Source organism: Choloepus didactylus, chromosome 13 (assembly GCF_015220235.1).
Source record: "Choloepus didactylus isolate mChoDid1 chromosome 13, mChoDid1.pri, whole genome shotgun sequence".
In the NCBI taxonomy this organism is placed as follows: domain Eukaryota; kingdom Metazoa; phylum Chordata; class Mammalia; order Pilosa; family Megalonychidae; genus Choloepus; species Choloepus didactylus.
The window spans coordinates 75361513-75388040 of NC_051319.1; the positions used below are offsets into that span (position 1 = coordinate 75361513).

General features: G+C 43.8%; 1 protein-coding gene and 1 long non-coding RNA gene across 2 annotated transcripts in view; one reads left to right on the forward strand and one right to left on the reverse strand.

The window, feature by feature from the left end:
- LOC119507568 overlaps positions 1 to 26528 on the reverse strand; it is a 136019-nt gene that overhangs the window by 49597 nt on the left and 59894 nt on the right. The window lies entirely within an intron of this gene.
- On the forward strand, positions 1526 to 5414 carry LOC119507567 (ankyrin repeat domain-containing protein SOWAHA-like). The gene has a single exon (XM_037800731.1). It carries the CDS (start codon positions 2153 to 2155, stop codon positions 3857 to 3859), a length of 1707 nt encoding a protein of 568 aa, XP_037656659.1. The 5' UTR covers positions 1526 to 2152; the 3' UTR covers positions 3860 to 5414.

Below are 26528 nucleotides of genomic sequence, written 5' to 3' on the forward strand. Positions count from 1 at the left end.
TCCAAATAGAAATAAAGAGGAGGGGGAAAATTTAGTTTCACTAGTAATAAAATAAATGCAAATTAGAGATACAATTTTTTGCCTTTCAAAATGGAAGATTAAAAAAGAAAAAGATACTACTCAGCGCCAGTGACAGAAAGATAAGGTCCTGTCATGGAGCTGCAACCTTTTTGAAAAGCAACTTGGCAATATGTTTCAAGAGTCTTAAGAAATATTAAATTCTACCTATAGGATTCCATCCTAAGAAATTAATCAGAGAGGTACACAAAGTTTTGCCTATAAGCAGCACCATTCATAAGAACTGAAAACCAGAAACAATATAATCAGCAATAAAAAACAATTAAGGTACAATGCATTCATATGATGCAATCATTAAAAATTGTTTATTTCTGAAGAATAGGTTATTGTCATTGGGGAAATGCTCACAATACAGCACAGAATGAGGGAAAAAAAGAAGTTTAAATTGTATGCATTCTAGAGACTAGGCTGGACACAGAAATTGCCTCTAGGGAGTATGATCAGGAAGAGCAAATACTTCACATTTTGTTGTTCTCTTTTTCTTTTCAGTGAGTATTAATAAGAATAATGGCTATACTACTACTAACTTGAATGTTTACTGTGAGCCACACACTGTTTCTAAGTGTTTTGTGTGTATTTTCTCATTTAATCCTCATAATAACCTAATGAGGTAAGTACTGTTATTATCATTCCCATTCTACAGATAAGAAAACTGACACACAGAAAGATCAAGCAACTTCCCCAAGGTAGAGCCCGGATTCAAATGCAGAATTTTGATTCCAGAGCTTTGCTCTCTTTACTACAATACACTGCCTCTGCTTTTATTTTTGTATTAATGCTTTCATAAATTAAAAAACACATTTGTAAATTAAGAGATTTGCCTTGGCTGTTCCCTCTGCTGAGAAAGCTCTTCCTCCAGCTATCTCTATAACTCCATGATCTCCTTCAAGTCCTTGCTCAATCGTTACCTTCACGAGTCCTACCCTGACTATCCTGTTCAAAATTGAAACCTGCCTCTTCTCTCCTTTACCTGTCTATTTTCCCATAGTACTTATCTGTGCATATTATACCGTTTTCAGAGTCACTATATTACTTCTGCGCACACACACCGTGAACTCCACTAGGGCAGGGATTTTTGTCTGTGTCACTCACAGATGTATTCAACAGGTGGAAAAGGTACGTCCTGGCACATAGTGGGTACTCAAATATTTGTTGAATAAATGAAAACTTTAAAAATGAGCATGACTCCAGTTTTGCTTTCTTATTTTAAAATCATAAACACAATCACATAGGTGTATATAGGAGGAAGAAATATTAATTTCATAATGTTAATGGTGATATTTCTCTTCTTTGTGTTTTCCCCCCAAAATTCTATGTGAAATGTATTATTTTATCAGAAAAATGCTATTTACAATGTCTCTTCTCTTCCTCGACCAACATTCATCACTACGCATTTTTTTTTTTGGCTGTACATTGCATGAAGCCCAGTTTTCCCATATGAAAAGCAATAGGAAATCTGAGTCATTGTCTTTAAACAATAAATTATTGGTTTTAAATCATCGCCCAGTATTTTTTGGTGGTTAAACGTTTCTCAAAAGAACAAAATCCCTTGCCTAGCTGGTCGGCCGCGGCGTCCCTGGGGAAGACAACCACCTAGCAACCCCGGCTGACGCGTGACGCTGCGCCTTTAATTCTCCCTTGATAGGGAGGCGGAGAATTTCCGCTCCCCTGCCCCTCTGCTGACTGGCGGCTGCTGTCACCTGTAAGGAGAGCACCGCGCAGGGAGGATGGAGCCCAGCGTCCATTGGACAGAAGGTAAAGGCAGCAACCTACCCTCTAAGGCTAGGCGCCCGGCAGGGGCTGGCGGAAGGTGCGGGCCGCGGCCCCCAGCGCCTGTTGCCGGGATACACCGCCGCTCCACGGCGCGGGCGTGACCAAGGTCCAGCTTCGGGTGCACGTCCGCCCGCCCGCAGTGAAAGCGATCTTGTGAGCTTGGGCGAGGCGGATATGACTCCCGGGTCCCCCGCTCCCGCGCGTCCCAGCTAAAGCCGCGGCGTCCCCGTGTCCCAGCAGCCGGGAACCGAGGGTCAGGGGGAGGGGGCGGTCCCGGCTCCCCCGCGGGCGCACACCGGCCATGGCGCTAGCCGCCGCCGCCGCCGCCGCGGCCGCCGGAGTGAGCCAGGCGGCAGTGCTGGGCTTCCTGCAGGAGCGCGGCGGCAAGGTGCGCAACTCGGAGCTGCTGAACCGCTTCAAGCCACTCCTGGATGCCGGCGACCCGCACGGCCGCGCCGCCCGCAGGGACCGCTTCAAGCAGTTCATCAACGACGTGGCGGTGGTGAAGGAGCTCGACGGCGTCAAGTTCGTGGTGCTGAGGAAAAAGCCGCGGCCCCCGCAGGGACTGGCGCTGCTGCCCTCCTGCACCCCCAGCACCCCCGAAGCACCAGCGCCGCCGTCAAAGATCACTTCTGTCTCACCGGGAGAAAACGCTACCCCGGAGGCTCCATCCTTGGCCTCACCCCACTGGTCAGAGGAACCACTAGAGGACCTGGCCCCGCCATCAGAGCCACGGGGCGCCCCTGGGGCCCGGGCCTCCGAGCCGACTCACCCGTCTGGAGAGTTGTTCTTAGGCTCAGTCCAGCAGTTAGGCGGACCCTCCGACCTCGGGGTTCCAGCCCCTGAGCTATCCCAACCCTTCGAGGGGCCGTCCGCAGAAGTTGCCCCACCGTCTAGGGCACCATCGGAGGCGACCTCGCCCGCAGCATTACCGCCAGACCCTGAACCTGGGGTCCAGATGACGAAGGGGCCGCCGCTCCCGCCACGCGCGCCGCAGCTGAAGCCCTGTATGCTGCCAGTGCGCTGCGTCCCCGGTCCCACCGCGCTCAGGATCCGGGCGGAGGAGCAGGGTCTGCGCCGGCAACTGTCGGAAGAACCGAGCCCACGGGACTCCCCGCCGCTGCGGCGGCGGCTTTCGGTGGAGGAGTGTGGCCCGGGCCTCAGCCTGGGCCCGGGACGTTCCCCGCACCTGAGGCGCTTGTCGCGCGCCGGCCCACGCCTGCTGAGCCCCGACACCGAGGAAGTGCCCGCCGCGCCGCCGCCGTCTGCCGTGCCCCTGGAGCCGGCGGAACACGAGTGGCTGGTACGAGCAGCAGGTGGCCGGTGGACCCACCAGCTGCACGGGCTGCTGCTGCGCGACAGCGGCCTGGCGGCCAAGCGCGATTTCATATCGGGCTTCACGGCCCTGCACTGGGCCGCCAAGAGCGGCGACCGCGAGATGGCACTGCAGCTGGTGGAGGTCGCGCGGCGTGGTGGTGCCCCAGTCGACGTGAATGCGCGCTCGCACGGCGGTTACACGCCGCTGCATCTGGCCGCGCTGCACGGCCACGAGGATGCTGCGGTGCTGCTAGTGGCGAGACTGGGCGCACAGGTGCACGTACGCGACCACAGCGGGCGGCGCGCCTACCAGTATCTGCGGCCCGGTGCCTCCTACGCGCTGCGCCGCCTACTCGGAGACCCAGGCCTACGCGGCGCGACAGAGTTCGACGCCGCTGGCGGAGGTAGTGGCAACCTTGCGGCCCGGCGTCCGGTACAGGTGGCCGCCACCATCCTCAGCTCCACCACCAGCGCGTTTCTGGGCGTCCTGGCAGACGACTTGATGCTCCAGGACCTAACCCGAGGCTTGAAAAAGTCAGGCTCCTTCAGCAAGCTCTTGGGCGCCTCGCCCATGGTCCCGCGCAAAAAGACCAAGCCCCGTGGTGGCCTACCAGCCTTCTCAGAAGTCTCTCGTCGACCCACTCCAGGGCCATTAGCTGGGCTAGTGCCTAGCCTGCCCCCCACAACCTGACAGTCCCTAGGGCTACGACCTGCTTTATCTAATCTGGCCCTACAGTCTAAGCCTGTCCAAGGCTGCGACCGAACACCCGTGGCCCTATCCGTTTCCATCTTCCACTGCCGTCCGACTTACCCCGGTGGGCCTGCTCCTCCAGCTTATGTCTGAGACCTGCTCTGTCTCCAGAGATGGGATTAGAGATCTCACGGCGAGTCTCCTCCGAGAAACTCCAGCAGTCAGGGCTGAACTCTGGAGGAAAGTTGAAATTTAGGGTCAAATGTTAAGGGGCAGCAGCTGGTCTGGCCCCTGAGTGAGTTAACCAGATGTCCCTGCGTCTACACACTACCAAGCCAGAGCTAGAGCAAAGGTAGTGGGTCCCTTTAAATATTGGATGATGTTGGGTTGTTCGTCAGTTTTAAGAGTTGTGGTTTTGTAATTTGATGCTTTTATCCTGTTTTTAAATTGAAATGAGGTAAAGCAACTTTCATAATAGTCTAGCCTTTGAAATTCTATTTTTCCATTTTTAGGTAAAATGCTCATTTTCAATCTTTTGCTAAATATTTTGGAATTATATTTAAAAAATAGATAATCAAGATCTAAAGGAAATTAGTCCCAACTAAGGAAACCCTTAAAATTTATCTACCTCATTTTAGGCAATCTCAAAGATTCTGGAGAGTCTTGAACACAGAATAACCATTGTGGCCATTGTGAATGTAATTAATTTAATAGTACTGTGAATGCTAAATATTAGGAAACAAGAACATTTTGGGAATAAAGCTGATTTGACAGAGGGGATAGGGACATTTGGGCAAATACTTTTTTACATGTGATTGTCTTGATGGTGAAATATAAACATTCATTTTTGGTACCACTGGGTGATTATTTTGATTTGGCATGAGTACCTAAATATATTTTTTTAAAAGTGTGACATATTTGTGATTGCACCTTTTTGCCATGCTTCTGAATTTGTGGTTCTCAAATGTGCCTGAGCCTTTCAGTGCAGTAGGTGAATATTCAAAGAAAAAAAATGTTATAGCATTCCATCAGAAAATTAACTGGTTAAATATTAATGGCTATAGTTAAGGAACAACTATTTTATATAAAAGTTCTGTACAAACAAAAAGTATGTGATATCTATTTTAAAAAGCCGTTCAAAAGCAACCAACTTCTTATTCCCTAAAAGCAAATTCAGACCTCTTTACCCAGCTGATTTAACTTCGCTAGACCTTTGTTCTTGATCTGTAAATGGAGAAGTTTCGCAGATACTGCCAAGATTTCCCAGGCTCAACACAGTGTAATTTAATGGCACTTCTTCTTTTTTTAAAGATGTGGAGTCTATTTGCTCAACAAACTTTTTTTAATGTATTGTGATAATGCTTTGCTTTTGCAAATTGTGTTTGCATGTCATTAGTTGTATCAAATGGGTTTGTGTGTGTCTGTGTGGCACAGGATAATGGGGCTTTACTTTCCCTCTTCCATATATATCATTGAGGCCTTTGAAATTATTTAAGGCAATCCATGAAATGTTTGTTTTAAGCATTGGAATAAACAGTACCCCATTTTGTTCCAACCTGTCTGATTGTGGACTTCCCTTAAATAATCTGCAGCTTTTGCTACTGTGTTTTTCTTTTCATTTGTTTTTCTCTACCTTATTTCTTCCTTTTTCTCTCATCCTTCTTCTGCCTCTTCCAAGCTTTCTACTATTGAAAGACTTTGGATTGCTCTGTAATGTAGAGGAGTGTATCACGGACAGATATGGTAACCAGGAACTGTAGTTAAAGGTAGACCCTAATTTGACCCCTCCCACCTTCCTTGCCTGGAACTCTGGCATGTGGCTGTTCAGTCTAGCTAAACTGCATACATTATTTTAAAATGCAAATTAAATCTTCTCCCTCTGCAGAAAAATTGTGGGAGGCAACAATTATAGCAATCTGAGTAGCTGAAGGTCTAGAGACAGATTAAAATATTAGATTTCCTATGGTAACAGAGGCCTGACTGAGACAGGGTGACAAAGGCCACAGAGGGAGGTGCGACTTGCTTTAAGACAAAATCTAAACTAGCAAGGTACTAATAACAACTGTTTATTATACACTTAGACCAGACAAGGGTTATTTGAACTGTCAAAAGAAACTTGGTGTTTCAGAAGGACATGCTGCAAGCTTTCCGAGTGAAGTAAAACATTTGACAAAAGCATAGGATCAAAAAGTCTTAAACTCAGAGGTTAGAAACCTCTGCTTTTTTCTGCAGTGGAAGGAAAGACTTTCTGAAACTATAAGGTAAGTAACTAGGAAATTCTAGTTTGATACTCATATGGAAAGTTTTCTGGAACCATATATTGCCTAGCAAGAGGTACAGCTGTAAGAAGGGTATTTCCAACAATTGACGAAAATAACTAGGTTAAGGCAGTTTAGCTAGTTAGAATTGTCACAGGGAGGAGAACCAGTCCTTTTAATGGGGGAGAAGTTGTTAATGTTGATGTGTATGAGTCATATCATTAGCAAGCTTTTAAAAGCTTTACATTTCCTTTAATGGAGGTTGTAGGCTGTTCTTGAGCAAGTCTCACTTTCCTAATGGAGATACAAGATATGGGTAATACATGGATAGCCTGTGTTTGTTAAGTGCAGGCAAAGTTATAAACACTTTGCACATATTAACCACAACCTTTTAAGGTCTGTACTATTAGTATCTTGATTTTAAAGTGAGGAAATTGAAGCCTAGGGAGGTTGAAAATAACTTATCCAGGCCTCATGGCTAGTAAGAGGCAGAGTCAGGATGAATTGCTGTTCTCCACTAGGCTGTTTTCTCACAGGAGAGCAGGTTGGTCTCATTTCAGCCTTTTACTCATTTAGTAATTCTCCAGGTCCTAATTCCCTCTGTGGGACACAAGACTGAAAGTACCTGTCCTATAGGCTGTGTGGAAGGAGGAGCCCTTGGACTGAGTAGATGGAGCTCTTTGTGAACTGCAACACCAGCCTGAGATGTTGTCAGGAGTGCTGAGTAGGTCACATGGGGGTGTCTGGCTGAATTCCAAAGTCAAATAGCACCGATTTGTGGATCTGCTTTACATGATCATCATTCTTTTACCATATTGGTATTTGTATAGATAAATAACAATTGATTCTACTAGGAAAAATGTACTCCCACAAAAGGGAAACTATTCCATTCTCTCTATGTGTTATTACTTTAGTTAAAATAGAAATACCAATCTCTTACCTTGCATTCCTCTAGCTACCCTGTGGAACCTGAACTGCTGCCACTCGACCAGCTGGGCTGAGAGCACACCCTCAACACAGCTGTAAAGTTAGGACCACCCAGAGACCATCTTCTCCCCCTTTTTTCGGCCTTTTCCTGGAATAAATTATTTGGCCATTTAAAATAGTTTCACAAATAGATCTGTTAGTGCTCTCAAGATAGCTTGTAAAAAATTTAATTAACATCTATGTTGAGATATAATTCCCATAGCACACAATTCACCCATTTAAAGTGTGTAATGCAATGGTTTTTAGTATATTCAGAGTTGCATATTTTCATCACCCCAGAAAGAAACCCCACACTGTATACATAAGGTTACTAGAATAAAAATTCAAACAAAAACAAAAACAAAAAGAACCATAGGACTATACAACACAAATTGTGTACCCTAATGTAAACTATAGACTATAGTTAATAGTATAATTATAATAATACTGTTTCATCAATTCTAACGGGCAAAGTGTCAATAATAGGGAAAACTGTGTGATAACTGAGTTCTGTAAACCTACAACTTCTCTAATAAGAACAAGAAACCCCATACCCATTAGCAACCACTCCCCTTTTCCCCCACACCCAGACCCTGGCAACCACTAATCTACCTTCTCTTTCTATGAATTTGCTTATTCTGGACATTTCATATAAATGGAATCATACAATATGTGATCTTTTGCATCTGGGTTCTTTCACCAGCATAATATTTTCAATGTTCATTCATGTTGTAGCACATACCAGAACTTCATTCCTTTTTATGGCTGAATAATATTTCACTGCACGGATGGATATACCACATTGGGTTTATCCATCCAGCAGTGGATGGACATATTGACAATAATGAATAATATTGTTATGAACATTGGTGTTTAAGTTTTTGTGTGGACATAAGTTTTTATTTCTCTTGTATATACCTGCACAAAGCTTTTTATTAGAGAAGTTGTAGGTTTACCAAAAAATCATGTAGAAAATACAGAGAGAAAATACATCTCTCTCTCTCTCACAGAGTTTTCCCTATTATTAACACTTTGCATTAGTGTGGTAACTTTGTTACAACTGATGAAACAATTATAATTATAGTATTATGTGTGCTCCCATAGTTTACATTAGGGTTGACTGTTTATCTTGTACAGTCCTATGTTGTTTTTTAAAAATTTGTATTTACATCCTAAAATTTCCCCTTTTAACCACATTCAAATATAAATTCAGTGGTGTTAATCACACTCACGATGCTGTCACCACCATCCATTACCAAAACTTTTTCATTACCCCAAACAGAAACTCTGTGCCAGTTAAACATTAACTCCCCATTCCCTACTCCCACTCAGGCCCCTGGTAACCTATGTTCCAGTTTCTGACTCTATGAATTTGCTTATTCTAATTATTTCATATGATTGAGATCATACAATATTTGTCCTTTTGGGTTTAAAGAGGGTTTTTGTTTTGTTTTGTTTTGTTTTTTAACTTACTGAATGAAACTTTTATAGAGTCTCAGATAGGGATCTGGGTATTCTTTAGGGTTTTCGGGACTACTGTTGACTTGGGCTTATCATACTGTGGTCATTTGGCATGACCAGCTAGGTTAAGCTTGCATAGGTGTAACCTCCAGGACAACCTCTTGACTCCATTTGAATTCTCAGGGAGGTTTTTGACTTGAACTTCTGTCCCAGCCTCACCCTTCTCAACTGCCACACCTCTGGACTTGAACCTGTTAATCATGGCCAGATATCTCTGCAGGGAAGAGGTAAAAATGATGGGAGGGAAAGGAAGGAAAGGGAGGGAAGAGAGAGAGGGACAGAGAGAGGGTGAGAAGGAAAGAGGAAGAGAGAGATCCAGATCTTTCTCCCAAGGCGGGGAACCTCCTAGTGGGAAGTGGTTGCTGATTTAAATTTCAATGACAACAGGAAAACACCCATTGTGACCATCTAAGTAGTAGCCAGGCTGTGACTGTAACATTCCGGGGTCATTGAGAGGATTGTTTTACCACGATTGCCGTTCCCATGCCCCCAAATCTCTCACCCCTTCTCTCCGCGGTCCTTATCCACATTTGACTGAAATTTCCTCTTCTTTAAGGTTCTGATTTACACTCAAATCAACAGCACTGCTATTTGTTCCAGTGAGGATCCCTGAGGATTACGCCAGCCCCTCCCAGAGTACGTTCTGTGCCGAGCAGGCTGTTCAAGACAGATTAAGCACCGGTTTGGGGCACCGCGGAACACTGCTTCCCCATTCCGTTTCCAATGTACAGTCTGAAGGTAAAAAAGCACACCAATTAACTCCACATGAGGAGCAGCAGCGGGGGCGGGATGAGGCGTGGGGGAGGCTGTAGCGCAGTTGCCCGTTGCCTGGCAACGGCCCAGCCGACGCCAACCCTGGGCAAAGGCCGCAGTATAGCAACCGGCAGTCGCGGGGTCATGGAGGCTGGGGCGCAGGCGACTTAAGGAGGTGGGGACAGAAACCCCAATGGGGACACGTGTAACTCTTTTCCACGGAAGGCTCATTTTTTATACTGGTGAGCGAGTTCCACGTCCCTGGCCTCCCTCCTCCGCATTTCCCATTAACCAACAACTTTCCAACGAAGGCGCCTAGTGGCAAAAGAGAGTGAGACATCCTTCCTCTGTCCGACTGGCCAGAATTCTTTTATGACAGAAGCAAAAAGGCTCAGCTCCAGCTTTCAGGCCAAAGAGGGGCACTAACTGCTCAGCAGGGCAAAAGAAAATTCCTGTGGCTAGCCCCGGCTTTGCTAGTTGGGAAGGCTGCGGTAGTGAAGTACAGGTAGAAGCTTTCACCATAAGGGGAGCAGTGCCCTCTGCTGGCAGTGTCCTGGAGGTTGGCATTTATGGACTTGGCAGTATGCAAAGTCTGTCAGCCTGGGATGCCAGTACTGAACATGTATGGTGAGTTTATTCTTACCCTCTGAAGGGATAACTGTAAGGAACAAACAGGAAGGAGATAGGCAAGATAGAGGGACAGGGGTACAGGAGATGTGACCCTACTTTTGGGGCTCTCTTGATCTTGTCAGACAAGCACAGAAGCCTCATATTTCCCTATGGAGAAAACCAACACAATCAAAATGCAATTTAACAGGACGATGGAATACTTTGGCTTCCGGGGTGCTTTGTCTGAAATATGCCATTTCCACTGACTCAGTGGAGGACATTAAGTGTGTTTCTAAGAATATCACAGTAAAGATACGGGCTACTTAAATACTTAGTTAAAAAGGGAGGAGGGAGGTGTGGCAAGATGGCAGCATAGGGAGGTGTGGAATTTAGTTAGTCCTCTAGAGCAACTAGTAAATAGCCAGGAACAACTAGTAAATAGTCTGGAACAATTGTTGGGGGACATCCATGACCAGACACACATTGTACACCAGTCTAGAATGGATGGAATGGCTGAGATTGCAACATAGAACTGTAAGTAAAGCCCCCCAAACTGCAGAGCTGGCACCCCTCCCCCACTAGCATGGCAGGCTGAGTTGGAACACTTCCCTGTGGAAAAGGAGCAAGGGAAAGTAACTCAACCAAGCTCCAGTTGTGGTTTTAATTAACAAATCTGGACTACTAAATACAAGCTATGAGCACAGATAAACCTGGAACAAGCAGGAAACAAACCCTGAGGTCTCTCCTGGCAGAGAAGAGGAGGCAGGACTAATGGAAAAAAAAAATAATAGTAGATAAATAAAAACTGAGGCTTTTGGAGACACCTGAGCTCAGAATACTGGAAAACAGCTATGTCTGAAGAAAAGGGACACAAAGAACTGGGTACCAACTCCAGTTGACTGGCGAAACTGGGGAGCTAGGGATTTCTTTTTTTCTTTTCTTCCTCTCATTCTAAGTAGCTCATTAGAGGAAGCCTAAGGCATTTTTAATTGCCAGGCAAGGGCGGGGTTAATAGAGTCAAAGAAGGAGATCTAACATGGCGGCATAGAGAGGAGTAGAAGCTAGTTAGTCCCCCTGGAACAACTAATAAACAACCAGGAACAACTAGTAAATAATCCGGAATAACTTCGGGAGGACAAATGTGACAGTCCACTCATCATACACCAACCTGAATTGGGAGGAATGTCTGAGATCACAGCATAAAATCTGTAAGTAAAAACTGTAGATCTAAGCTGGGAGCCCTCTCCCCCCACAGCCCGAGCTGCAAAACCTTGTGGTGCCAGAAAGCAGCTCTCTCCCAGCAAGTGAATACAGTTCATCTGAGCTCCAGCTGGGGTTTTAACTAACAAGCGTGAACTGCTTGATACGAATCCACAACAGAGGCTTTGGGTGAAGAATGACCTTGGAAAGCTGGAGGGTGGCTGCAGATTGGCCCTGAAGAGGGCTTTCTGTCCCTGTTTTGGCTCAGTGGAGAAAGCCTCAGCCATTTTCAGTTCCCAGTGCTCTGACCAAGACAAGGGTGGAGCTACCACAGGCAGAGAGAGACCATTGAAATGCTAATGACCTCTCCCTAGGGGGTCTATCTTCCCTAAAAGGAAAGGGGTGGAGCCCAGCTCTACTACACACCTTCCATTCAGAGCCAGACCCTAGAGCCTGGGGGAAAACAGCTACTGGCCACACTCCTTATGCCAGTCTGGAGTTACAGGCTGACAGGCGCCACCCGCTGAGCAGAAAAGCACAGTGGCCCGAGGCCTCACAGGGTGTACCAATTTTCTAAGACACACCCTCAGGGAAACTGGATATTGAATAGTTCTTCTTTCTGGGACTGGAGCCTGTTTTGGTCTGGGAAAACCTGATTGGGGTAACCTAGGAAACCATGCCTAGACAACTGAAAACTATAACCTACATTAAGAAAAACAAAGTTATGGCCCAGTCAAAGGAACAAACTTACACTTCAACTGAGATACAGGAATTTATACAACTAATACTAAGTCAATTCAAAAAGTTTAGGAAAGATATGGCAAAAGAGATGAACCATATAATGAAAACACTGGGAGTACATAAGGTGGAAATTGAAAGTTTGAAAAAACAACTGGCAGAATCTATGGAAATGAAAGGCACAACACAAGAGATGAAAGATAATGGAAACATACAACAACAGATCTCAAGAGGCAGAAGAAAACACTCAGGAACTGGAGAACAAGGCACCTGAGAGCCTACATACAAAAGAACAGATAGAGAAAAGAATAGAAAAATATGCGCAACATCTCCAGGAACTTAAGGACAAAATGAAAATCAGGAATGTACGTGTCATTGGTGTCCCAGAAGGAGAAGAGAAGGGAAAAGGGGCAGAAGCAATAATAGAGGAAATAATCAATGATAATTTTCCATCTCTTATGAAAGACATAAAATTATGGATCCAAGAAGAACAGCGTACCCCAAACAGAATAAATCTGAATAGGCCTACACCAAGACACTTAATAATCAGATTATCAAACATCAAAGATAAAGAGAGAATCCTGAAAGCAGCAAGAGAAAAGTGATCCATCACATAGAAAGGAAGCTTGATAAGACTATGTGTGGATTTCTCAATAGAAACCATGGAGGCAAGAAGGAAGTGGGGTGATATACTTAAGATACTGAAAAAGAAAAACCACCAATCAAGAATTCTATATCCACCAAAACTGTCCTTCAAATATGAGGGAGAACTTAAAATATTCTCAGACAAACAGACAATGACAGAGTTTGTGAACAAGATACCGGCTCTACAGGAAACACTAAAGGAAGCACTGCAGACAGAAAGAAAAAGACAGGAGTGAGAGGTTTGGGAAATAATTTTGGGAGATAGCAGCACAGCAATGGTATCATTCATATTGCCTATTAGGTTTTTAATGGCATTCAAGACTATTTAGAGGAAGACAGTCCTCTAAAATAGGGCAGAAAGAAGAGAGAGAATAGACAAAAAGAAAGAGACTGAAAAATAAAGGTTACCTTGATGTAACCGAGAAAGAGAGGCACAAGACAGGGATGCAGAAGACAGTTACAGAATGCCTGGACCTGTAAATGAGAAAAGAAACTATCTAAGATGCAGTTAACAGCATTCTAGTGAGGTGGAAGGCAGGGCAGTGCAGGGCCCTGGAACATGCATCATTCACCTGAAGATGATGGGTGAAGAGGAAGTACATGTTTCCTGTGGTGATACCAGATGGTGCACAGGCTAAGCACAGTTTTACTGAAGGTTGCAGGAATGGTGTCTCTCAAATGGGGAGGCAGCCATGTGTAACTGAGCCATTCCTTGTCCTCTATGTTTGAGTCCCCTTCTTTGACCTACTGAATGCCCTAACTGCAATTATACTCTGGGTGTTTCTTTCTTGACTCTGTGCTGAGCCCTCGGTAGACAATCTATAACCATTGGAGGACTAGGAAACCAAAGCCCCTCCTAACACTTCTCTCTGTGGATAAATTAAGGTGCCCCTCTCCCCTGTGCTCCTCATACTGAAGCTGCAGGACATCCCAGGTGGCTCAGAAGGGAAAGGGAATTCCCTTTGAGTTGCTTCATTTGGACATTCATTCATTCAGCAAATATATCCTGAGAGCCCATGTCAATCGGGCTGTGGTGGGTGCTGGGGAGACATCAGTGAACAAGACAGGCAATATTCCTGCCCTACTGGGGCATTCTGTCTGGGGAGACTGATGAGAGACCACCCACTCCACATAACATGTGGCAGGTGCTACCAATGAAAAGTACAGGACACTCTGAGAGCATATAAGGAGCACCTCATATAACAACAAGAAGCCAATATCTTGGTCCCTGTCTCAAAATAAAGATCCATGTTCTTGTTAAAGAGAGCGAGAGAGAGAGAGAGAGAGAGAGAGAGAGAGAGAGAGAGAGAGAGAGTGTCAAAGAGACAAAGGAAGAAGTCAGTTGTAGGAGATAATTCTCTAAAGGGCATATCTTCCCTAAGAAAAGGGGGACCGGGCCCAGCTCAAGTGGCAGCCCTCCCCCAAAGAATTCAGACCCCAGGGCCTGGGGGGGAAAAAAACAAAAACAAAACAGAAACAACTTAAGCTTGGCATCTGACACCCTCCAACCGTGACCAGGACAGGGTCTGCTCAGAAAAAGGCACTGCACCTCTTTACACCAGTGAGGAGCTGTGGGCTGTCAAGCGCAACCTGCTGGGCAGGATTGGAAAAGCACCGAGTCTAGAGGCCTCACAGGGAAGTCTGACAACCTGCTGGGTCTCATCCTCAGGGAAACTTGATACTGATTACAGTTACACACTCCTCCTGAGACCTGGGCCTGTAGGGTCAGGGAAAATCTGATTGGGGTAAACAATAAAACCAAATGCCTAGATAACAAAAAATTACAAGTCACATTAGGAAAAACAAAGATATGGCCCAGTCAAAGGAACAAACCCTCCCAATGAGATACAGGAGTTGAAACAACTAATTAAAGATGTTCAAACAAATCTTCTAAATCAAATCCACAAGCTGAAGGAAAATGTAGCAAAAGAGATGAAGGGTATAAAGAAGACACTGGGTGAACATAAAGAAGAATTTATAAGCTTGAAAAAATAAATGGCAGAACTTATGGGAATGAAAGGCACACTAGAAGAGATGAAAAACACAATGGAGGGGGCCAGATGGCAGAGTGATGAGGTATGGAATTTAGACACTCCCCTAGGGCAGCTGGTAAATAGCCAGAAACTGTATGAAACAGCATTTTTGGGGTGTCCAGTGACCAGTCACACATCATACACAAGTCCGGAAGAGGTGGAAGAGCTGGGATTGCAGCGAAATTTTAGCTCTTTACAGGAAATCTCAGATATTTGCAACAGGCCTCTGGACAACCGAGATAGGTCTGACAGAGCAATGAACCTAGTGGGGGAGACAATTCCCTAAAGGGCATAACTCGCCCAAGAAAAGGGGGGCATGGTCCTGATGAATTGGCAGCCCTCCTTCAAAGAACTCAGACCCCAGGGGCTAGAATTCAGAAACCAGCTTTGGTCAGCCATGTCCCTGACAGAGACCAAGCCTGCAGAGAACTCAAGGCACCGCACCTCTTTACACTGGTGGGGAGCTGAGGGCTGACAAGTGCAACTTGCTGGACAGGATAGGAAAAGCATAGAGTCTAAAGGCCTCACAGGAGGGTCTCATTCTCAGGGAAACTCCAAACCTTCCTCCTGAGACCTGGGCCTCTCTGGACTGGGAAAACCTGATTGGGATTGACCATATCTGAGGAGACCCTCTCACAAAAGGTTACACAGAGGCAGGACAAGAAACAGAAAAACAAGAGGTGAAAAATCCTAACCAATTAAGTAGAAGCTAAGTTAGAAGTCTAGAATAAGCTGAACTGAACACCAAAGGATAGAGAACAAAACCAACCAACAAGAAAACCCTATGTAAAAGAATGAAAAAGAGCTTCAGTATAAACTAATCAATAAAGTCAGATGCCTAGACAGCTTAAGGTAATGAGCCATACTAGGAAGCACGAAAATATGGACCAGCCAAAGGAACAAACTAATAGTTCAACTGAGATACAGGCATTGAGACAACTCATTAAAGATGTCCAAACAAATCTCCTAAATCAATTCAATGAACTGAGGGAAGATATGGCAAAAAAAGATGAAGGATATAAAGAAGACACTGGATGACCATAAAGAAGAATTTGCAAACTCAAAAAAACAAATGGCAGAACTTATGGGAAGGAAGAGCACATGGAGATGAAAAACACAATGGAAGGATACAACAGATTTGAACAGGCAGAAGAAAGGAGCAGTGAACTAGAAGACAAGACATTTGAATTCATACACAAAAAAGAACAGATGTTGAAAAAAATGGAAAAATACAAGCAGGGTTTTGACGGTTAGGTTGATGTGTCAACTTGGCCAGGTGATGATGTCCAGGTATCTGGTCAAGCAAGCACTGTCCTTGCAAGGATATCTGTAGCTGGTTAATAAACTGAAGGCTGGTTTATTAAAGCATCGGTCAACTGATTGCAGCTATGACTGATTACATCAATGAAGGACGTGTCTTCCTCAACGAGAGAATTCAATCAGCTGGATTTAATCCAATACACTGAAGACTTTTAAGGGAGAAAGATAGAGGACCTTCATTTTTTCTTTGGCTAGCCAGTGAAGCATTTCCTGAGCTCATCGAACATCTTCATTGGAGTTGCCAGTTTGCTGTCTGAGGAGTTCTTTGAATAACTTCATCAGAGTTGTCAGTTTTGCTGCCTGCCCTATGGAATCTGGACTCATGCATCCCCATAGTTGCGTGAGACACTTTTATAAAATCTTATATTTACAGATAACTCTTGTTGATTCTGTTTCCCTAGAGAACCCTAAGTAATACAGCTTGGTACCAGGAGAGTTTCTTGAGAAACAGAATCTTAAAATGCACATTTACAATTGGTTTTCTACTCTGATTAAATTCAGAGGCACTAATGACTCCATTTCCAATAATCAAGATGTCACTGACAGGACATGGAGTAAGTTGGCAATGGAGATAAACAAAATATCACCATTTGATTTGCCTAATCATACTCTTGTACAAAGCAAGGCTCTCTAAGTGTTTTTGACACCTTAACAGAGCTTTGCAGAGTTAAGAGGTTTAATGAGGTTGGTTGGTTGCCCTTAGATATGCTGGATAAAATTATAAGAGAAAAGGATGAGCTAAAGATTTCAAATTTGAAACTTAAGTGACACATGACAGATATAAAAGTTTCTACGTGTGCCCTGAAAGAAAATCTTATTTCCTGTGGCTGCAGACTTCAGATTTCTGAAAACCAGACCCAGGGTCTCATTGTGAGATTAGCAGATTTGCAACATAAACTAAAATCTCAACCTCACAGGGTGTCTGCTGTTAAAGTAAAGGCATTGATTGGAAAAGAATGGGATCCTGAAACTTGGGATGGGGACATATGGGTTGATAATAATGGCACTGAGGACACTGGAACCCTGGATTTGGATGAGCCTTTGTTAGATATCCTTGTAATGGTCTGCCCTGAGGAAACAGCCACCCCACCTCCACTCTGCCCTGAGGAGAAAGCTATCCAACCTCCAGCCTGCTTTGAGGAAACAACTTCCTGACCCCCAGTCTGTCCTAAGGAGCCTGCCATCCAACCCTCACCTAATGAGATTAACCCTTCAGTGCCTGCTAAACCTAGAATCACCTCCCCTGAGGAAGCAGCCCTCACTCCTCTGTCTGGAAGGATTAATCCTGTTTCAAGAGATGAAACTGCAACAGAATGTCCTGAGGTAAATGACTTGAGGTATACTTCTAATTCTTTTCATGACCCACCTCCACCAGCAGTCTTTTCTTCAAGACCTATAAACAAACTAAGTCCCAACAGGCCCCGAAGGGTGAGGTACAAAGTGTTACCCATGAGAAAATACACTATACCCCAAAAGAACTGTATGAATTTTCCAATTTATATATGCAGAAATCAGGGGACTATGTATGGGAACGGATATTAAGGGTGTGGGGTAATGGTGGAAGGAATATAAAGTCGGATCAGGCTGAATTTATTGATACGGGCTCACTAAGCAGATTCTGCATTCCATGTTGTAGCTTGAGAGGTTAGAAAGGGTGTTAACAGTTTGGGTGGTTGGCTGAAACATGGATCAAAAGGTGGCCGACATTACCTGAGGTCAAAATGCCAGAAATGCCCTGTTATAACACAGAGGAGGGGATTCAAAGGCTTAGAGAGATTAGAATGTTAGAGTGGATTTATCATGGAAGACCTGCCCACACACCCCTGCAATGTCCAGGGCTTATACCAGGGCTGTGAGGAATAAACTTGTGAGACTAGTTCCATCATCCCTGAAGAGCTCTCTAGTCACCCTTCTCTGCAGGTCAGATATTACTGTAGGAACTGCTGTCACTGAAGTGGAATCCTTAAATACAATGGGGATAATTGGATTCCAAGTTGACAGAAGCCATGTGGCAGCAGTTAATTGTCAGACAAGGTGAGTGTGGCTACTGTAATAGAAAACAGGCTCAAAGGAGCAGTCAAAATAATCTGACTCACAGAGACTTATGGCATTGGCTAGTAGATCATGGAGTACCTAGAAGTAAAATAGATGGGCAGTCTACTAAATTGTTCGATCTGTATAAGCAGAAGAAGTCTAGTCATGTGAACAATAGTTGACCTTAATTTAAAAAAAAAAAAGAAAATCAAGGCCCCTTAATCAATTCCCAGACTTGAGACAGTTTACAGACCCAGAGCCCCTTGAATGAGGGGAAGGCCAGGTACCCCTGGGGAAGGACCCTGTTACACTGCCAAAAATTTATACTGTTAATCTTCGTCCCAGCCTTCCCCAGGGGAACCTACAGACTTTTACCAGAGTAACTGTGGATTGCGGAAAAGGAAACGATCAGGTATTTGGAGATTATTAGACACTGGTTCAGAAGTGACATTAATTCCAGGAGACCCAAAACATCACTCTGGACCACCAATCAGGGTTGGGGCTTATGGAAGTCAGGTGATTGATGGGTTTCTAGCTCAGGTCTGTCTGACAGTGGGTCCAATGGGTTCCTGGACCCATTCAGTGGTTATTTCCTGAGTTCTGGAATGCATAATTGGAATAAACATACTCAGCAACTGGCAGAATCCTCACATTGGTTCCCTGACTTCTGGAGTGAGGGCTATTATGGTAGGGAAGGCCAAGTAGAAGCCACTAGTACTTCCCCTGCCTAGCAAAATACTGAACAAGAAACAATACCAGATTCCTGGAGGGACTGCAGAGATTAATGCCACTTAAGAACTTGAAAGATGCAGGGGTGGTGATTCCAACTACATCCCCATTCAACTCTCCTATTTGGCCTGTGCAGAAAACAGATGGATCTTGGAAGATGACAGTGCATTATCATAAGCTTAACCAGGTGGTGACTCCAATTGCAGCTGCTGTTCCAAATGTGGTATCATTGCTTGAGTAAATCAACACATCCCCTGGTACCTGGTACTCAGCTATTGATCTGGCAAATGCTTTTTTCTTAATAGCTGTTAGTAAGGACCACCAGAAACAGTTTGCATTCAGCTGGCAAGGCCAGCAGTATACATTCACTGTGCTACCTCAGGGGTATATCAACTCTCCAGCCCTATGTCATAATATTGTGTCCAGAGGTATCATGATCATTTTTCCCTCCCACAAGAAATCACACTGTTCTATTATATTGATGATATGTTGATTGGACCTAGTGAGCAAGAAGTAGCAACTACTCTAGATTTGTTGGTATTTGCGTGGCAGAGGATGAGAGATAAATCCAACAAAAATACAGCGGCCTTCCACTTCAGTAAAATTTTTAAGTGTCCAGTGGCGTGGGGCATGTCAAGATAATCCTTCTAAGGTGAAGGATAAGTTGTTGCATCTGGCCCCTCCTACGACCAAAATAGAGGCACAATGCCTAGTTGGCTTCTTTGGATTTTGGAGACAACATATTCCTCATTTGGGTGTGCTGCTCTGGCCCATTTCCCGAGCGATCAGAAAAGCTTCTAGTTTTGAGTGGGGACTGGAACAAGATGAGGCTCTGTGACAGATCCAGGCTATTGTGCAAGCTGTTCTGCCACTTGGACCATATGATCCAGCTGACGCAACGGTGCTGGAAATGTCAGTGGCAAATAGAGATGCTGTTTGGAGCCTTTGGAAGGCTCCTATAGAATCACAATGCAGGCCCTTAGGATTCTGGAGTAAAGCCTTACCATCCTCTGCAGATAACTACTCTCCATTTGAGAAACAGCTTTTGGCCTGCTATTGGGCCCTAGTAGGGACAGAACACTTAACTATAGGCCACCAAGTTATCATGAGACCTGAGTTACCTATCATGAGCTGGGTGTTGTCCAATGCACCAAGTCATAAAGTTGGGCATGCACAGCAGCACTTCATCATAAAATGGAAATGGTATATATGAGATAAGGTTCAAGCAGGTCCTGAAGGCACAAGTAAGTTACATGAGGAAGTGGCCCAAATGCCATGGCCCCCACTCTTGCCACCTTACCTTCTCTTTTCCAGCCCACAGCTATGGCATCTTGGGGAGTTTCTTACAATCAACTGACTGAGGAAGAGAAAACTTGGGCCTTGTTTACAGATGCTTCTGCACAATATGCAGGCACCACCCAAGAGTCAACAGCTGCAGCGCTGCAGCCCCTTTCTGGGATGTCCCTGAAAGACAGTGGTGAGGGGAAACCCTCCCAGTGGGTGGAACTTCAAGCAGTACACCTGGTTGTTCATTTTGCTTTGAAGGAGAACTGGCCAGAGGTGTGTTTGTATACAGATTCATGGGCTGTTGCTAATGATTTAGCTGGATGTGCAGGGACTTGCAAGGAATATGATTTGAAAATTGGTGACAAAGAAGTCTGGGAAAGAGGTGTGTGGATGGACCTTTCTGAGTGCACAGAAAACATGAAGATATCTGTGTCCCATGTAAATGCTCACGAGAGGGTGACTTCAGCAGAGGAAGATTTTAATAATCAAGTGGATAAGATGACCGGTTTGGTGGATACTAGTCAGCCTCTTTTTCCAGCCACTCCTGTTACTGCCCAATGAGCTCATGAACAAAGTGGTCATGGTGGTAGGGATGGATGTTATGCATGGGCTCAACAATGGATTTCCACTCACCAAGGGCAACCTGGCCACAGCCACTGCTGATTGCCCAATCTGCCAATAGCAGAGACACACACTCAGTCCCCGATATGGCACCATCCCCCGAGGTGATCAGCTGCTACTTTTTGGCAGGTTGATTACATTATACCACTTCCATCATGGAAGGGGCAGTGATTTGTTCTCACTGGAAGAGACACATACTCCAGATATGGGTTTGCCTTCCCTGTACACAATACTTCTGCCAAAACTACCATCTGTGGACTTAGGGAATACCTTATCCACCATCATGGTATTCCACACAGCATTGTTTCTGACCAAGGAACCCACTTCACAGCAAATGAAGTGAGGGAATGGGCACATGCTCATGGAATTCTGTGGTCTTACCATGTTCCCCATCATCCAGAGATAGCTGGGTTGATAGAACAGTGGAATGGCCTGTTGAAGACTCAATTATGGTGCCTTGCAGGGTTGGGGCAGTGTTCTCCAGGAGGCAGTGTATGCTCTGAATCAGTGTCCACTCTATGGTGCTGTTTCTCCCATAGCCAGGATTCATGGGTCCAGGAATCAAGGGGTGGAAACAGGAGTGGCACCATTCACTATCACTCCTAGTGATCCACTAGGGAAATTTTTGCTTCCTGTCCCTGCAAGCTTAAGCTCTGCTGGTCTACAGGTCTTGGTTCCAAAAGGAGGAGTGCTTCCACCAGGAAACATAACAATAATCCCATTGAACTGGAAGTTAAGACTGCCACCTGGCCACTTTGGGCTTCTTATGCCTCTGAATCAACAGGCAAGGAAGGGGATTACTGTACTGGCTGGGGTGACTGATCCTGACTATCAAGGGGAAATAGCACTGCAACTACACAATGGAAGTAAAGAAGAGTTTTCCTGGAATACAGGAGATCCCCTAGGGCGGCTCTTAGTACTACCATGCCCTGTGATTAAAGTCAATGGAAAACTGCAAAAACCCAATCCAGGCAGGACTATCAATGGCCCAGAAACATAAGAAATGAAGGTTTGGATCACCCCACCAAGCCAGCTGAAGTGCTTGCTGAGGGTAAAGGGAATATGGAACAGGTAGTGGAGGAAGGTAGTGATAAATATAAACTATGACCATGTGACCAGTTACAGAAATGAGGACTATGATGGCATGAGTATTTCCTCATTTCATGCTGTCATAGTCTGTAAAGCAAATCTTTGTTTTCTTCTCTATCTTATCCCCTTATCATATGACATAAGCTATATTGTTCAATTCACAGTATTTAACTTAAAGGAAATCAAGTTTAAGAATCAATGTCACCCAAGGTCTTGAATCCTATTCTGGAGAGATTTAGTGTGTTTCCAGTTGTATGCAGGACAGCTGAGTATTGTTAAGCAAAATATATGCCTGTTATTGTGCTCTACTTAGAGATAAAGTATGGTTTAAGGTGATGTGTATAACTGTAAGTTGACAAGGGGTGGACTGTGCAGAATTTGTACTCGTGCATCCCCACAGTTGCATGAGACAGTTTTATAAGATCTTTTTATATATTTTTTATATATTTATATATATATATTTATATATATAATATATATATTTATATATATAAATATATATATTTATATATTTATATATATTTATATATTTTTATATATTTTTTTCATTTTTTTAATTAACTATTAACTATACCAAAAAAATTTTTTTAACATACAATAAAAAAAATTTCGAACAAACCAAAACAGAGGAATAAGAAAAAGACAACTAACATAAAATAACTACTTTAACTTCCAACATGTTCCTACTCTACCCCAAGAAAATATACAGACTATAACCCAGCAAAGGAATAAGAAAGACAAATAACCTAAAATAGCAACATTTCTGTGAACTTGTTCCTACCATACCCACCAGAAATTAACAAACCATAGTCATTCCTGGGCATTCCCAGAACATTAAATTTACACACGATAACTTATCTGTTCTTATTAGGTTATCGTTCCCCCTTCAATAATTGCTGTCTATCTCTAGGTCCCCTTCATTCTACATTATAAACTACTTATTTTACAATTTTCAATGTTCACATTAGTGGTAGCATATAATAGTTCTCTTTTTGTGCCTGGCTTATTTCGCTCTGCATTATGTCTTCAAGGTTCATCCATGTTGTCATATGTTTCATGACATCATTCCTTCTTACTGCCGTGTAGTATTCCATAGTGTGTATATACCACATTTTATTTATCCACTCATCTGTTGAAGGACATTTGGGTTGTTTCCATCTCTTGGCAATTGCGAATAATGCTGCTATGAACATTGGCATGCAGATACCTGTTTGTGTCACTGCTTTCAGATTTACAGATACCTCTTGTTGATTCTGTTTCCCTAGAGAGCCCTAATGAATACAAGGGTCTTAGAGAGCTGAGTGACAACATGAAGCACACAAATATATGTGTTATGGGTATCCCAGAAGGAGAAGAGAGGGGAAAAGAGGCAGAAAGAATAATAGAAGAAATATTCACTGAAAATTTCCCAACTCTTATGAAAGACAGACAATTACAGATTCAAGAAGTACAGCGTACCCCACAGAATAGATCCCAATAGACCTACTCCAAGACACTTACTGATCAGTTTGTCCAATGTCAAAGACAAAGAGATAATTCTGAAAGCAGCAAGAGAAAAGCAATCCATCACATACAAGGGAAGCTCAATAAGACTCTGTACAGATTTCTCTACAGATACCATGGAGGCAAGAAGACAGTGGTATGATATATTGAAGATACTGAAAGAGAAAAAGTGCCAAACAAGAATTCTGTATCTGGCAAAACTGTCCCTCAAAAAAGAGGGACAGATTAAAATATTTTCAGACAAACAATGAGAGAGTTTGTGAATAAGAGGCCTGTGCTACAAGAAATACTAAAGGGAGTGCTAAAGGCTGATAGGAAAAGACAAGAGAGATAGGTTTGGAGAAGAGTGTAGAAATTAAGATTATCAGGAAGGGTAAAAGGAGAGAGAAGAAAAAATAAGATATGGGATATAAAATCCAAAAGACAAAATGAGAGAAGAAAGTACTGCCCTTATAGTGATAACACTAAATGTTAACGGATTAAACTCCCCAATAAAAGACATAGACTGGCAGAATGGATTAAAAACAGAACCCATCTATATGCTGTCTAAACGAAACTCACTTTAGACACAAGGACAAAAATAGGCTGAGAGTGAAAGGTTGGAAAAAGATATTTCATGCAAACAACCACCAGAAAAAAGCGGGAGTCTGTAATTAACAGTAACATTGTAATATGCTTCCACTAATTGTAACAAACGCAATATACCAAAGCTAAATGTCTATAAGAGGGGGATATGAGGGAGTGGTATGGGATTCTTGGTAGTGGTGGTGTTATTGTATGACCTTTTCATTGTATTTTATTATTTTCTTCTTTTTTTCTTCTCTCTTTTCTCCTCTTCCTCTTTCACTGCGAAAGAAATGGAAATGTCTTCATCTGGATTGTGGTGGTAAATGTGTAACTGTGATTATACTGGGAATCACTGTTAGTTTACTTAGGGTGGATTGTATGGTGTGTGCATGAAAGTGTTTAAAAACTAAGCAGAGGGATACAAGTGCTGGAGAAAATGTGGAGAGAGGGATGCACTTATTCACTGTTGGTGGGGAAGCAGAATGGTGCAGTCCATCTGAAGGGCAGTATGGTGGTTCCACAGGAAGCTAAGTATGGGGTTGCCATATAGTGTTGCAACCCTGTTATTGCTTGTATACTTGCTGGAACTGAGACTGGAGACACAAGTGGACATTTGCACACTGGTGTTTGTGGCAGCAGTATTCACAATTTGCAATGGATAGAGGTGGCCTAAGGGTACATTGACGGATAAACCGAATGGTGAACTGTGGTGTATACATGTAATGGAATATTGAGCAGTGGCAAGACTGAATGAAGTTGTGAGGTATGCAACTAGGTGAACAGACCTTGAGGACAGTAGGTTGAGTGAAATAAGCCAGAAATGAAAATACGAACATTATAACACCTCACTAATATGGACTAACGATAATGTGCAAATTCTGAGAACTAATCTGGGAAAATGGGTTATCAGGGGAAGGCTTATGTAAAGGTTCCCAGATTGTAAGATCTTATAGAATCACATCTATTCATAAGTTGTGACAGTTATTTCTAAATTTTGAGATGCTGAGCTGTTTGCGTGTGACCTGGTCAATTCCTGGAGCTTTGGGTGTCAGTATTGCCCCATGAATCAACTGTTTAAGAGGCTGAAAAGATCAGACTTCAATTGGAGATATGAGTGGAATGGACTTGGTTTAGACTGGGGTAGATCAGACTAAAGGGTAGAGGATGATATTAACCGTCTGAAACTTCGGCTTCTGTGTGGGACCAAAGGAAGAGATGTTTATTGACGCAAAATCTATTTTTTCTGTAGCACACTATACAATTTAACTTCTATGGTCAGTTTATTCAAACACTGTAATTACATGGAACCTTGAATAGGGAGGGAGATCTGGTTGGTTTGTACAGGTCAGTGTGAAGCCCCAATACAACCCAGAGTAACTGGAGCAGAGAGTAAAATGTATTTCCAAAGCCCCTTGAGGAACTGGGGAAAAATGTGGAAATATTAAACTTTCCCAGCTGGGGAATTCCTGAAGTTCTCGCAAGCATTGGGGACTACAAGTTTAGTAGGCCGAGCCCTCAATCGTGGGGCTTGCCCTTATGAAGCTTGTTACTGCAAAGGAGAGGCTAAGCCTACTTATAATTGTGCCTGAGAGTCACCCCCAGAGAACCTCTTTTGTTGCTCAGATGGGCCTCTCTATGCCACTTCAGTGAGTAAACTCACTGCCCTCCCCCCCAACATGGAACATGACTGCCAGGGGTATAAATCTCCCTGGCAATATGGACATGACTCCTTGGGATGAGCCTGGATCAAGCACCATAGGACTGAGAAAGCCTTCTTGACCAAAAGGGGGAAGAGAAAAGAAGCAAAATAAAGTTTCCATGGCTGAGAGATTTTAAATGGAGTTGAGAGGTCATTCTGGAGGTTTTTATGCATTACATAGATATCCCTTTTTAGTTAATTAGAATAGCTGAAGGAAATATCTGAAACTCTTGAACTGCAATCCAGTATCCTTGATTCTTGAAGATGATTGTATAACTATATAGCTTATATGGTGTGACCGGGTGATTGTGAAAACCTTATGGCTCACACTCCCTTTACCCAGTGTATGGATATATGAGTAGAAAAATGGGGACAAAAAGTAAATGAATAATGGGGGAGAAGGGGTACGGGATATTTTCAGTATTCTTTTTTACTTTTATTTTTATTCTTATTTTTTGGAATAATGAAAATGTTCCAAAAATTGATTGTGGTGGTGAATGCACAACTATATGATGATACTGTGAACAAGTGCTGTACACTTTGGATGATTGATTGGTATGTGAATATATTTCAATACAATTCCATTGAAAAAAAAGTATATCTAATTGAAGGACTTCCGGAAGATGGTAGTTAAGAGGGACAGGGCAAAAAAACACCTCCATGAAAAATACTAGATAAAAGCCAGAAAGTGATCCAGAACACCAGTTCCAGCGATGCACCAGCTGGACAAGGTCTGCTAAATCCACAGGGACCGTACACTTGGTGAAACCCGGAGTCTGCGTTCTAAAGCGAGTAAGTGAGCCTGCTGAATATCCAGCAGCAGCGGTGTAGGGAAACTGTGGGTTGGTGTTTGGAGTCAGACTAGTTTTTTTAAAAACCCAAAAGCGGCTGCAGATACAGCAGTGAGAACTGCACAGTGAACTGCGGAAGGAACAGCGTCTCCACAGCCTGTGAGTAGGCCTCAATATCTGGTGTGGACAGTAGCCTTTCACGCACCCACTGCTAACTGTCTTGGAGTCAGGAAGGCAGAGGTTAGCCAAAAGGGGAAAAAAAAACACACCCCTTATAGCCATCTTCCCAGCGGGCTGGGAACGCTT

Bases quoted from the DNA above. Each gene is read 5' to 3' on its own strand.
- LOC119507567 (XM_037800731.1), top strand. From the start codon at position 2,153: ATGGCGCTAGCCGCCGCCGCCGCCGCCGCGGCCGCCGGAGTGAGCCAG.